At 31.1% G+C, this 15,662-nt stretch overlaps 1 protein-coding gene across 1 annotated transcript in view; it reads right to left on the bottom strand.

The window, feature by feature from the left end:
• LOC106121618 (G-protein coupled receptor moody) overlaps window positions 1–15,662 on the bottom strand; it is a 44,201-nt gene that overhangs the window by 1,756 nt on the left and 26,783 nt on the right. Inside the window, exon 2 of the mRNA XM_013317336.1 lies at window positions 1,211–1,713. Within this exon, the coding sequence (XP_013172790.1) occupies window positions 1,211–1,450 (240 nt within the window). The 5' untranslated portion in view covers window positions 1,451–1,713. The remainder of the gene's footprint in view (window positions 1–1,210; window positions 1,714–15,662) is intronic.

The following is a 15,662-nucleotide window of genomic DNA, read 5'->3' as shown; positions in this document are numbered from 1 at the left end:
CCAAAAATTAATAGCCGTTTTTAAGCTGTACATGTCCAAAAACTCCTTTTGATACAGTGTGTTCATTCTTTACTTTTTATTAGCAATACTAACCAAAAACATGCTCAATACCATACGATATGATATTATAACACTCTGTGTACACGTATCCGAGTATTGACCTAATTTTTCTATAGACTATTATGAAATACGATAAGAAACATATAAAAACAAATAGTTTCTTACATTGAATGACCAAAAAAACTGTAGTTATCATTACTGATTACGTATCATTCGTGACAAAGTCTTATCACGATTCTTCTAACATTAAATTAATATGGAAAGATCACTGACCTACGTGACAGTGGTTAATTATAAATTAAGTTATATTTAACTTACACTATGGACAGTATTAATTGAAATTTATTGCACATTTATTATTCGTAAGTATGATTAATTTCTAACTAATATCACACTAGTTAAGAAACAACTAGTAATACTTATTAACTGTTAAAATCAATTAGGGTTGTCTAAATACCAAAATAACAGAATAATCTTAGCTTAAAGAACTGCTACTATTTGACGAGACTTAGTTCGCTGAATTACACTGATAATACGATGATTAAAATTTTCCTAAGGGTTCGTTTAAGGGCGGATAGAAGAGCAGACTTTTTTATTCCAAATAAAATAGAGCTATATACGATTGAAACAAAAAATAATTTTACATTGCTTTTCTCGTCAAGAGCAAGCGTTAAAATTTATATTTAGTATCGTTATTTAAAATTTTAAGTATCAAGGGAAGAAAATAGAGTTGTTAACTTCGTGTTATCGAGTTGATTGACGTAAGAGTTTGTAATTAGAAAACAATCATACCGTACGACTGATAACATGATACAATAATTTAGATGAATGAATCGTAAGTTACTTTAGAACATAATATTCATAAACAAAATATATAATAATATTTTATTTATTATATATATTCACGAGGTTACACTCTTTCGTATTAGTCTTTTATACTTTATTCGTTAATTGTTTAGTTAGGGTTTTAAGAGAAGTTTTTTACTTTAGAATTTTTTTATTTATAACTATTTTTCGAAAACATGTTACGTACGAATGTGACGTATGTTTTATACTATTAAATTAACATTTACCAAGGTAAACGGTGGACGTACAGTAGACACTTTTAATACGTATTTTTAAGTTTAATATACAACTAAGAAAAACTCACCTTTTTACATCTAGCCAAAGCGATAATGGTTATTAGATTGCCGGGTATCCCGACCAACATGAAGAGCACGCAGCAAACTGATGCGAATCGTAGCAATCCCTCGGGATAATCCTTAAACAACTCCACAGCAGCCAACTCCGCGTCAGACTTGTAGTCATCCAATCCCACAACACTCCAGTTGTACCCGTCTACTTCACTGGACAACGTACTCTTTGGTATACTCGGTAGCAAATCACCCATTTTAACACCAACCCGTCACAATTTTAATTTTGAATGTTAGTTCCATGATAATATTTTACATAATGACTTCGTTTATGTGGGCACGCGTTCGGGTTGCGTTGACGACTGATAAATCTCCTAGTACTTCGACTCTATCAATAAGAGGCTGGTAATAGTGTTTGTGATAAGGCATTTTGCCGATGAGCGGCCGCGTCGGGTCACAGCTGGTCAGGAAGTGTCGGCTATCAGTTGGACCTCGGCTCCATCCGTGTCGCAAGCGTGACCTGTCAATTATTAATAATATATTTTATTACAAACATTTATTAATGTAATAATTGTTTTATAATAATAACAATATTTACTACACGTAACCATTCTATAGAACTTAAAAACAAGTATTAACCTATAATCTGCCCCAACTACGTGCGAAATATTTTACATAGCACTGTATTTGGATTTTCAACAGTTTTAATATGTAAGTATATGTATTGGCCCGATACCACTGTTGATGAGTTAATAAAAATGAAACTCTTGTACTGCAAAATTAGCTATTTAATTTACAACGCAAGATATTTAATTTGTTTAATGATTAAGTAATGATGTTGTCTTAAATATTAACCCAATGCAAATATGATAGTAAAGATAATAATGACATTAGGTGAATCATTATTTCTCATTAATGAAACTAAACAATGATAAAAATTTCTCCTTTGGTGGTCGACATGAACATTTATATGCAAGATCATTGTTAATTGAAAATCTGTTAGCCGTCCTCTTATTAGGGTTAGGGAAGTGAGTGCTTATTTTATTTGATTATTTTTCCGATAATAAGCTTATCTTATTTATCTTTCTTTCTTACTTTTTACTAATATTATAAATGCGAATGTTTGGATGGATGGATGTTTGTTTGAAACTATCTAGAGAACGGCTGAACGGATGTTGATGAAATATGGCATACATATAAAACACCGTCTAGAAGAACTGATAGGCTAATTATTTAGGTTTTATTTTTAATTCGCGTGGACGGAGTCGAGGGCGACAGCTAGTAAGTTATATTAGTGATATACATTTGCTGTCAGTTCCACTACTGGTTGCAGTAGCGAGAACTCAATCTAATTTAAATAAAGGTTCCAAGTCAACAAGGGAATAGAACGCAATATACAAGACCTTGCGAAACACCTCCTCCTCCTAAGGAACATCGGAAAATATACGGGCATCGAACTTAAATTCTATTTAAATTAATGTCAAAAACATTACACTACCTTTTTAAACTTATATATAAAGACTATAGTCTATGTCTACTATCAAAATAAAAATTTATACTTGTGTTGTTTTGTACAAGCTTACTAGAACGCCATGAGAATTCTCATACTTTAAATAATTCACGAAAATACAACTAAAATACCGGCATAAAAAACTTTTTGTTGTATATAAAAAGATGTATAAAAATGTAAACGACGTATCAATAACTAGCTAGATATAAAAAAATCTAATTAAGGTTGTAAATTCAGAGTGGTGGTGTTAAATAGAGCCGGAATAAGCAATGACTTTGTCACAGTTTCGACCCAAACGCAATCATCTTAATACGGGAATGGCCGTCGACCTAGAATACATTTTTGGGTCGGCCGCTGACTTAATATTGTTTACTATAAGAATGAATGCTTTATTAAGTGGCAAGAGATATCTCGCATTTGCCGCGCGTTGTTGACGTCAAATGAACGTGTGTTGTTATTGCTAATATTATTTAATACTGAGCGATTAGAATCCAGAAACAAACTTGTAGCTTTTTAATATGTTCTTGTGTCGTTGCGTAAAGTTAGACCATGATTTCTTGATTTTATTGGTTAACGGTCGCTCACGACTCCATCCTCGAATTAATAAAATAATTACATAATTAATAGTCTATGTTTTCTTCCAGACAATTTTCTATACGTATGCTAAATTTCATCAAGGTCCGTTTAGCCATTCTGGTGATACCTTCAAACATGATCCCATCCATTCATCTAAACATTCGCATTTATAGTATTAGGAATATTAGTAAGAAGTAATTGGCATAGCATAAAACTATGTTAAAAAGTTGAAGCGTCAATAGCCTAATGGTTAAGCGTACGGATTTCCGATCACAAGGTTGGAGGTTCGAATCCCGCCATTCGACTATTGTCGTAAACCATATCCTACCACAAGCCTAGAGCTTAGTTGGAATGGTAAAAGAAATATTAGTAAATTTACAAAAAAAAATCTGCTAATATTTAAATAAAAAAAATCGAAACTCCACTTACTTCTATCAATAGAATAAATTAAAAAGAATTCTGGTAGAAAAAAAAATCCTGCGTCTAAATCTTAGTTATTTATTTAGGATCTTATATGGCATTTTTAATAAACAAGTCGCTAATAATTTGTCATTTTCATTATCCATTGTCGTGAATACTACAAAAGTTTATATAAATCGTAGATAGACGACAAAGGAACTGAGTAGGGAGTACTTATGTCCATTGCATAAGTGATTCATGTTGAGATGCAGACCCGCTGCGAGCGCCGCGGTGGCGCCGTCGGGAAACTGGATTTTCTTTTAGCTTGCGATTAGTTCGGTTCAATGACCAAACTGGTATGTAATGGATAAATCTATTTAATTTAGAATACAGCAATTCAAGAAAATTTATTCTCAGTATGTACATTAAAAGATTTATTACTTGAGAAACTTCACTCGAATATTTGATATCGCGATGTAATTAAGAATTTATAAATAAACTTTAGAATTCATTCTCGTTTTGATATCAACTAATATTTTCTAATAAAGACTGACAACATATACTGTAGACTGCAGCTTACATTCAATTTTAAAAATCATCATATCAGCAATATTGAGTAAAATTATTATGATTGTATATATCATCATCATCATCATCATCAGCTCACTACATGTCCCCACCGAGGGGCTCGGAGCCTACCCTAAGTTAAGGGTTACTTTATTGTATATATAGATATATATATAATAAAGCTGCAAACGAGCGAGCGGCCACCTGAAATCGCTGAAATAGCGAAGCGACCGTTGCCCATAGACATACGCTATGAAACGCATATGCGTTACCTACCTTTAATCGACGGAGGAGAGGATGCATGAAAAGAAAATATTTTCCCTTCTCATGCATCCTCTTATCCGAAAGGTCCACTTCCGCTTCCCAACTTTTCCTTATAAGAAAAAGGCTGGGAAGGGAAAGAGGACTAAATAAGTCCTCCGGGAGGCACACTCATCAGACGAAACGCGGAATTGCTTCCACTTCACGGCCTGTCTTCTGTGTGGTCGTGGTATTTCACCGAGCGTGCCGGGGCAATTCGTGCGAAGATATTAAAGCGGGCTCTACCATTGTTAAACTATTGTTAGACAATAGAAATTATCATTGTTTTTGACACTAAAAAATGTAAAAAAGGTGACTACTAACATTAAACGCAGAATCAGGCGACCAAAGTCGTTCTCATAGCACCGATAAAGATTATATACTTTACTATAAAACGTTTATTAACAATAAACTGTCAAACATCGTTGATAACAATTTAGCACTAAAATCAATCTATGGCAGACAACAGAACCATAAAATTAAGTTCGTACTCAATTTTACGTTGTGTGAAGATATTGTGCAAATGGTAAAAAAAAGATTACTTAGACTTAAGTCGGATTTGTTGAAAAGAATTTAGAACTAGCTGTCGTCTGCGACTGCGTTCGCGCGGAATTAAAAAAAAAACAATTATTAGCCTTTGTCTTCCAGACTATGTTCTATATGTATGCCAAATTTAATCGAGGTATATTACCTTTCATCCATCCATCCATCTAAACATTTGCATTTATATAAATATTAAGTAAGATTACTTACATAACTTAGTGAAAATTTGCTTGAAAGATGTGCTGAACATAAAATACACTTATTTGGTAAAATACTCTATCTGGGTACTCAACTTATTAGGTTCTTTTTGAAGTGACAAGATAGTAATTGGAATTTCGTGATCGTTTTTCTTGACTGAGAGCTTAATTGTTTTTTTTCTATTAATAGATGGAGCTTGCATTGATCCTTTATTTACGATGCAAGGGAAAATAGAAGTTTTAATGACTTAACAAATTGTGGTATCATAAAATTGAAACAAACAAAGTTTAATAGCGTTGGTTAAGCAACGTGTGAGTTTCAACATTGCGTTCATTGAAGCTATATTTGTATGTTTGTTTTTATAATGGCTGTTACTAAGCAATGTGTAATACTAATGATTTAAACTTTGTTTTACTATGTTTATATAACCGTCAAACATTAATTTTAATAGAATTTATGACTTTAAAACGATTCTGTTTTATAACCACAAGTTATGTTTGTTTGATTTGAATTAATGATTACAAAATAAACACTTTAATAACATTAGCAAATTATAATGAAAAGGTTTATTTGTTATTCATCAGAGTCCTTACACTTAAAAAAATTGTACAAGCTCATAATATTAACGCGATAATATAAGAGTCGTCAATCTAAAGTAATAAATGATTTAGATAATTTAAGTATTTTATTCTTTTTAGGTTTATTATTGCGTACTTAGGTTATTTTAATCTTATCGAACTTTAGTAATCGCCTTGAAAAAATAGGTTAGCTAGAATAAGTTCAAAATGTAATGTACACGAGACACGTAATTTTATAATAACTTTATTCATGCGATAACTTATTTTAAAAGGAGCTTTTTAATAAATTGTTTTATAAACTTCCCGTTGCCTCGTTTGTCGCAAATTAAAGCCGCTGTAAAATATTCCTTCTACTTTTTCCTCAGAAATGCGGATAAAATATGGAAAATGACGAAATGAAAATCTAAAATAAAATACATATTTCTGCTACTTTGTTCTTAAATAAAAAATATTAATACATTTCTGAGAAGACAAATGAAGATACAGTTTAAGGCCTTTTCTTTCAATTTGAGTGACAGTGTTATTAGTCCTTGCTAGAATTAAGAATCTACCTTCAACAGGGGATTACGTATACGGGGTTTAGAAACTACATTATGATTGTTTTTTTTAAATAATAAGAATACGAGTAACGAGAGTTGGTGTAGGGCCAAAAGGTCAGTGACTAGTGGGGTTGGTTGTGAATGAAAATTCTCTTTTCCTGTACGGCGCCAACAAGACGCACGCAGCGGGTGATTCTGCAACTACACAAGCCCACATAAATTTGGCACACGAATATTGTCATTGAAAACAATTTCTATGTGAATGTAGAGCTTAAAGTTTTGAGTTGAAAAATATTTAATATAAATCTAAGTTTTAAGTCTATTGAAGTTGTAAAAGTACAATATGGTATGACGTCATCAACTGTTTTTATGAAAACAAGAACGTAGGTCATTAGGTAGATGAAATAAATAATTACGTTTTTTTCTACTCAGAAATAAATTAAATTCACTTGACAAAATGTGATAAAACGTTCCCACGAATAATTTAACTCGAGATTAGGTAATTTTAAAGTTATTAAATTCAACAATGGCTGTATTAAATTTTTCTCCATAATGAGACTCGAATGACTATCTTTTAGCTCTCAATGGAGGAATATTTTTCATTAGGAATCGTTTAGCTTGTTTTGTGATGGTTCGTTTAAAAGAAATGAAGCAAGATAGGCATTTTAGCAACTTTCATGCTTATTTAGAAGAAACGAACAGCGTATTATCTCTAATTGCGAATGCAACATTATATTGTGAAATCCGTCTAGTTTAATTCTGTCCAATAATATATCAGTGTGTAAAAGTTGTTTTGTTTTATTGCATTTTATTTTTTATTTCTTTGTTATTGTTGTGGCAACACCGGCTCCGACTTGAGTGGCCAGTGCGCAGATAACAATAAGGTTTAAACGGGGTTTCAAAACCCACGGAGTATTTATATAATTGGATACAATTATAAAAGCTTATTTTTTATTAAAAACATATGCTATGTTTTTATTTATCTGTCTATTCATGATCATTTTATTACGATAAATGGCGACAAACATCTCAAGGTCATACATCGCTATCACATTCCCACTTCCTTTTGCCAATATGACATTGTAAACAACGATAAAATATAAATCTGAAACGGAAAGTTCACTCGTATATCTCGTGGATCTACACAAAGTTGTTATCTTTCGCGCAGTTAATACGTTGGCGTAATATTAACCGAGCGGTGCTACTAGACGTATTATTACGTGAAAATCTGTGGGGAAGCAACATTCAAGTGATTTATGCGAGTACTTTATCGTTTGCGGGACGCGTTTTGGCTGCGTTAAGTAACCCGAGTGTTAAGTGCGCAACTCTAACTTTTTATTAGCTGTCATTTATTGTACTGTTATTTATTATTATTAAAGAGAATTTTATTATAATTTTTAATTAATTTTAATAAGTTGGATATGTTTGATAATACGGTTCTAAAATATATAACCTTTATTTTTTATGAAAACGCAGATACTAAACATTTGGTGCAGCAATACTTAATTGAAGTTCTATGGATGAATATAACACGGCCAAATATTCTGCGTGAATCTAACTTCTTACTAAAATTATAAATGCGAATGTTTGCGATGGATGGATAATCGTTGGATGGATGGATAGATGGATGTTTGAAGGTATCTTCAGAACCGCTGCACGCATCTTAGGATTTTAAAGGGCCGTACTGTGCTTTGGTTTCATTTCTATTTGTAGTTCACAAAACATTACTACCAAATTCAATTGATTTAAAAATGGAGTGACTAGCTAAATAGTTAACTTCCTTTGCAATAAAAAAAACTTTTCAGCTTTAACGAAATAAAAGAAGGTCGCTTATTTCATTTTAAATAACGATAAATCTAATATAGGCTGAACATCCCCAGTCCCTAAGCCCATTACAGCAGAAGCAATTTGTTTCAGGAATGGCTGAAAATGATGAAGAGGCCATAAAGCGGACACTACACGTACCATTAAAGATGTCGCTTGAACGAAAAAAATGGAATTCTGTCAATTTAATACGGTCTCATAGCAAACATCGGACCGGCTACTCAGCGCACATCAAAAGACGCCGACGCGAATATCTGGCGTCAGAATTAGGTTATTCACATTTTTCTTACATTTAGTTTATTAGTTTTGGAGTCAAATGCACATTGTAATGATGTTATACGTATATTTAAACATGCCTATGTAACTCGCGTGAAATTTTAAAATTATTTTTGCTACTATTTTTTCTTACATTTAGTTTATTAGTTTTGGAGTCAAATGTGCATTGTAATGATATTATACGTATATTTAAACATGCCTATGTAACTCGCGTGAAATTTTAAAATTATTTTTTTTTAGTATTTTTTCTTTTATATTTTTAAGAGGAAACGAGGCAGAAAAGAAAACAATACAATGCTTAGCTTCTCTGACGCAATGATAAAAATTAAAAACAATTTTATTTCAAAAATATGAAAAAAAAAATGTATAAAAGTAATACATTTACTGCGACAAAAGTATGATAACAAAAAAAATCAATATATAATAGTATTGTAGCGAAGAGAAATGTTTGCTTGGAATAAATCAGTCTGTTCAGATGTCTATTCATATCATTGTCGTTAATGAATTAATGTTTGAAACAAACTAGTGTTCCAAAAACATTAAAACTAGAGTTTATCGTCCAAAACTCTAGCTCAGAATACAGAATAGTTATTTACAGAGGTAACCACTAAAGTTTTTTAGGGTTCTGTACCTCGAAAGGAGAAAAAACGGAACCCTTCCAATGAGAGAGATCTGCGGATGACTTTAGGTTTTACTATAAGTACAGTCAAGGAAGATATAAAGTCGACGCATTAAAGTCGTAAAATATATTATCTCTTTGTTATTTAATATGTGTCATATATTACACAATAAAAGTATATATATAGCCTTTTTATTAGCGAATTGATCGTAATATTTAGGAAAGAAAAATATTTTAAAACTGTACCCGAATGTTAGTTTAAACTATTCCGGGTCCTCTCAATGGTCAAAGGACAACGATCTGTAGATATTTAGATTCATATTAGCTGTCGCCCGCGACTCCGTCACCGCGGAATTAAAAAAGAAAAACTTAAATCGTAGCCTATGTATTCTTCCAGACTATGTTATACATCTATGCCAAATTTCAGCGGGAATCGTTCAATCGTTCTGGAGATACCTTTAAACAAACATACATCCAACCAAACATTTATAATATTAGTAAGATTAAAAAATAAACGAACATTTTTTATTTTAGACGGTTACCAAATCTGTGTATGTGGGATTTTTTCATCATAGTATCTGAATACAAGATTTTATATTGTGAAGGTAACAATATGATATCGAAGTTAAACGATTTAATTTTGAGTTCTTGCTCCTGTGAGACACAGATTATGCAATAAATATTACTAAGAACCCAATATTCTACACTAATTAGCCAATGAAATTAGATAGTGAGTGATAAATTTTAATAAAATCACTTCATTATCGTCTTAACTTTAGTATTAAGATTACGCTAACGAATTTGCTTAATAAATTTGATATTAAATTTATTAAATTAACTTTGATCTTTACGAGCCGAATATGTAATTGAATTTTACCATCTAGTTAAGTTCATTAAAATATTATATGTTTAATATTTAAATGGAAAAGTTAACAATGGCCTACATTTTAGAGTTTAATATTTAACAGTGTTTCACTATCTACAGGACGTTCCTTTTTTAAATCAAAATATTATTAAAAGGCTCTGTCATTTATATTATATAATCTGTTTACTTGATAATTTAATTCATATTCTATATGTTTTTCAAAACTATCATACAGTGCAGTTTTTTCTCTAAATATTGAAAATCGAAATATTTTTCTTAAGCTTTTTAACGAAGCTTCTAGTTTCGACGATTTTTTTCTATTTTGACAATACAATGTAAGGGTCAGCTTTTGATAAATAACAGTAATTTGCTTACAATCAAAGTTGACATTATTAAAAACTTGACCTACTTTAAAGTCCCATATTGAAGTTCAAGAATCAAGACAGAACGTCTCGTGATCTACTTTGAAGAACTTAGTTCTTGGATCCGTGTCACCGCTGCAAAATATAGTTGGAGCGTAATGCCTTAGAACAAAAATTAGCGCTAACAGTTATTTTTAAAGATTTGATACTTTAGAATTATTTTGTTAGCCTACAATTGCGCTTGGATCTATTGAATGGTTACTTTCAATTCCTTAACATATTAAATCTACTATCGGCTGAATTACTTGATATGTGCTAGTTAATAAGTGTACAAGAAGAGACTCGTTAAGTGAACATTTACCAACTCTGAGTATGATAGATACATATTTCGAGCAATGTTGAAATTAACCTAAGGCAATAACGGAAATTAATTGTTTGTTCCGCTTGAAATCTACAACAACAAAAAAATTTAAAAATTTCCTTTGCTAGTAAAAAGCTTTTCTATCAGCCAGTAATAAAAATAAGGGTTTATTTATTTTTTATATTTGACTTTCAATCTAAAGAAATCTTGTGTAAATTATTTGAATGATGAGAAAAACTATATGTTTTTACATGTATTTATTTAAAGTCTTCAAAGTGCGAGCTTGTTTGTAAAAAAGGCGTCAATGTCGCTACTGCCAGTTACATAAAAATGTAAAAAATGTATGAATATTGTATTTACAATATTTAATGAGCCTGAAATAAATGAAGGTTAGATTTGATTTTCTTTATTGTGTTATATAAAACACACTTCATTAACACTTGGGCAAACACAAAAGCTATGTTATAATAGAATAATTGTGATGAAACGGACGGGCGTAATGGTTTGCTTGTTCACTTCGCCCCCTCGCAGTCTTTTTCTCATTTGTTTTTTCACATGAGGGTAGTATAGTGTGATAGAGCAGTAAGACATAACAGTACTGCAATGGTAGAAAAGGACTAGTGTACCACACCAGTACTTTTCTGTCCTGTCCTGTCCTGTATCGCCACGTACATTCCAACGATAGCAGCACTGCGTGGTTAGACAAAATGCATTCGCTTCGAGGCGAGTCCATAACGAACTTCAAAAATTAATAGAACTTTCGATAAGTCACGTGATTATCGTGCGTCAATTTCATAAATTTTTGATATTCGTTATGGAATTGCTTCGAGGCGAATGCACTTTATCTAACCCCGTTGTTTTCTTACTGTTCTGAATCACTGAGCTGTCCTCGTGTGAAACAAACATTAATTGGATGTGTCACGTATACAGATACAGTTTCTTTGCGGCGTTTCGTTTCCATGATGGGATAAATTAAGTACTTTCTTTCGGCCGCAAATTAAGGATAAGTTATTTAAGTATACGATAACTTTGTTTTTCTTGTTACTTTTATTATGAATGTCGATGTCCATTCCTTGTCTGATTGTCGGTTTATAGATGTGATATAGGTGAGCTGTAATATAATAAGGATATGTAATTTATCCTCAGTGTAATGCAAAGAGAAAAGATATTTCTTGTGTTCGTGATATAGATTTGATTAGTAAGGTTAAGCTTATTTTGAAAATAAGAATATAATAAATGTTTTTGGGATTTGTTTATATTATATTTGATTCAGAATCAATTGAGATACTAATAGCTTCGCTATTAATTTGCGTTTTAAAACCTCTTCTAATCTATGACATTCTCTACCATTACGAAATCTTAATAAAATAAATGAAAAGATTCTTTGTAATATGATCCGGAGAGAGTACGCGAAACAGTTAAGTCATCCCTCTATACTTCCACTTCAAGCCTGTCTTTGATACGTAATCTTACAAGTTGCTACGGATCTACGACGCCCGTAGCTTCACTGCTACGGAAACTTGTTTAAATACGAAAATGTAGAGAGCGACATTAAAGTAGCTGTCTGTTATCACTTAAGAAAGTTTAACGACACTTTAAAAGATATTAACATAAACTAGAAGTTCAACAGTTACCGTGCGAAGAAGCTTGAAACTTTTAGCAACAGGGTGTTCAAATTTGTTATAAGTAATCCTTGGAAATAATTCTTTAAACATCCTTAACCTTTTAATACTATTAAATACCATTAAACATTTTGAGGAGAACTTTAAAATTCCATCTATAACAAAACACTGTTATGAATTATCTTCTGTCTCTATTTTTTCGAAAATAATGAGAGGGAGATGCAATATTAAACAATTAATGTGATTATTGCCATATAATGTTAAGGGCCACACAGGATAATGCTAAAGTAAACTCTGTTAATCATTTTTAGAAAATGTCATTTTATTCGTGTTTTATCGATAATCAACTTAAACATAAACTTAATTTTTTCTATCGGTAAGATCGAAAAATATTATTCATATTTCATCATTTTATTACTAATTCGTACTTAAATAGGATTTCCAAAAAACACAATTAAAAAAAAAATACCGGTCATCCAGATATTGGGATTTATAACAGTACGCGGTCTGTTCTAATTAATCTAGACTCGATACTAATTATCCATAACAAAAGCTCTATTATTATATTGTGCACTCAAATTAATTCTTTATAAGCCCATTTTCGACCTGTATTTTTATAGAATGAATTTTCCCATATCGTAAATTTTGTCTAACAAAAAGGTACACAAATATTATAAAAGATATGTGTATTAATATTTTACTATGGAGAAAATTAAAAACTACTTGGCCGATTTAAAAAATTCTATTACTATTATAATACTAAATTAACCCAAATAATATAATATATATAATGTTATTAGCTGTCGCTAGTGACTCCGTCCGCGAGGAACTAAAAAAATAACTTAAGAAGGAACCTTTGTGTTCTTTCTATATTCTTCTTCTGTGGCAAATTTAATCGAGATCCGTTGAACCGTTTCGGAGATACCTTCCTATCTAACCTAACATCCATCTTAATCCTCGCATTTATAATATTAGTAAGAAGTAAGATATAAAATATTGTAAAAAATGTAATTGGTTTTTAAGATGAATTTTACGTCTAATTTACAAATTATTAGCTAGTGCCCGGTCTAACCAGACTATCCAATTTTTTTTAACGTTTTATTATATAAGCTAGCGCTTGACCACGATCCCACCTGGTCGAAAGATAGTACGCGCTAGCTTAGTAAGTGCCTATTCACTCTACTTTTGTAGGTCCCAACATCATATTTGGAAAGAAAAACAGAGGCTGGCAACTTGTTCCAAACCTTTGCGGTACGCACAAAGAACGATGCTTCGAATCGCTTAATTTACAATAACTATTCTAATAACAATAACGATATTCTAATCGATAAATGGAAATCAGTTTATGTAATTAACATATGTAAATGGACGTTATTACATCTTACAACATCGAATTGGTATTGGTAATAACATAGTCGGCATATAAATTTAATATTAAAACTTATATTAACCAATATCGATATGAGAAATCAGTTCACGTATATTACATAAGTCGCTTCCTGCACTTTAATAAATAAAAGCCATCTCTATATTATTTACTCGGCACGAATTTATTGTGTTTCTCAGAGAAGGGTATATTTGTTTTACAGTAAAGATTGGTTTAAATTCAATTTCTATGGATGTAGAAACAAAAGACGCGTGACAGTGTTGTTTCAAATAAATTAGACTTATTTTTCTATTATATTAAGTTGACTTGATATGTATTAGATAAACAATACCATCAGACAGGTATTTTATGCCCTTTTTATTAAAAAGTGTGTGATTTCCTTAAATATTTTACTTCAAACATAAAACTTTTGCTAATGATCGCAAACTTTTTTTATTTTTTTTATGTGTTATACGAACTATTCAACCACAAAAATATTATAATACCAACTCGGACCAGCATAAAATATATTTGGAGTCATAAACAATATCGTTTAAAGCGTTTTATGAAAACATCATGAATTATATGATGAAATATTGATTGATGATCGCCAGATGTCGCTCGCGACGCCAAAGGTTACGTTCAACTTAATTTATTGTCATGTTAAACAGCTGGCCGATATAAATATTATTATGAAACAGAGTATATTTATAGAATCCAATAATATGAACGTTTTAAGAAAGGAAAGAGTTTAAAAACATTTCTATTAATAACTTGCCTGTAAAATCTAAAGGTATTTATTAGTTTGTAAAGAGTAATTTTTGTTAAATAGGTCAAATTTAACAAAACGTTTGAAACGATGTCTTTTACTTTATATTTGAATTTCTTCGTACATAATATTTACTCGCAGTTTTATATATCTATGTCGTAATCTACTATCGCTGTTTATGCGAATCTAACCTAGATATAACCTACATTATTGAAAGATCTCATATTAAAACTATGTGTATTACGTTCTTCTGCGCCCACGAAATCATTAAATTTCCAAACGTAAATAATCCGCTTTGATCTGAAACGGGAACAGGATTTTTAAAATTACAAGCGATGTGTGAAACGAAAGTTTTATATTTACTACTTACATTTTTACAAACTAAATTTTCCCATTCGGTGTATTGCGAATTCGGATTAGAAGGAGCGAAGCGAGTTTGTGTTATCCCAATCATGTAATCAGGGTACACACAGATAACTATTATCTAAAGATTCTAAATCCAAAGGAAATACGGAGATAATCTTATCGTTAGCAAACGACACCGAGATGTACAACCCTTGTAACTATTCTATATATTTTTAGGTGCTATTCTAAATAGTATCCTACAACTTTTCGTGCACGATTTTTGTGTTAAAAAAGAAGGTAAAATAACAATTCTACATTCTATTTTCTTTCTTTCTCTTCTAAAAACATATGCATCTACATCTACATATGCAAAGAACATGTATGTTTAAGATGAAACTTTTACTTTACAGTTTACACATATTTTAAGTAATATTTACAAAAAAGCTATGGATAAAGATTTTATACGGAATTTGCACGTTCAATTGTTTTTTTCACCAATCGTTTTAAATGCATAAAAACGATTGTCACGGACGATTTATTTAGAAGTGATTATTCAATCACATGTCACAACGGGCAGAAAAAAATTTATTGCTTTTATTCATTGGAATGAATAATTAAAAAGATTTTTAGATACACAAATTTAATTTGGTCATGTTTACGACCTTGTGATTCCGGGTGAGTAAACAAATCTGATGACATTTAAAAATCGGTTAAACCTTTTAATCTTTTGAGCTTAACAAATATCAGGAACCTCAATTACGTTCATTTTATACTTTTCACGAAGTATCTTACTAATATTATAAAAGGTAATGTTTGGAAGGATGGATGTTTGGTTGAACGTATCTCCAGA

The sequence above is a fragment of the Papilio xuthus genome, unplaced genomic scaffold (genome assembly GCF_000836235.2).
Source record: "Papilio xuthus unplaced genomic scaffold, Pxut_1.1 DF826938.1, whole genome shotgun sequence".
NCBI classification, from domain to species: domain Eukaryota; kingdom Metazoa; phylum Arthropoda; class Insecta; order Lepidoptera; family Papilionidae; genus Papilio; species Papilio xuthus.
This window is presented reverse-complemented; position numbering and strand designations above follow the sequence as displayed.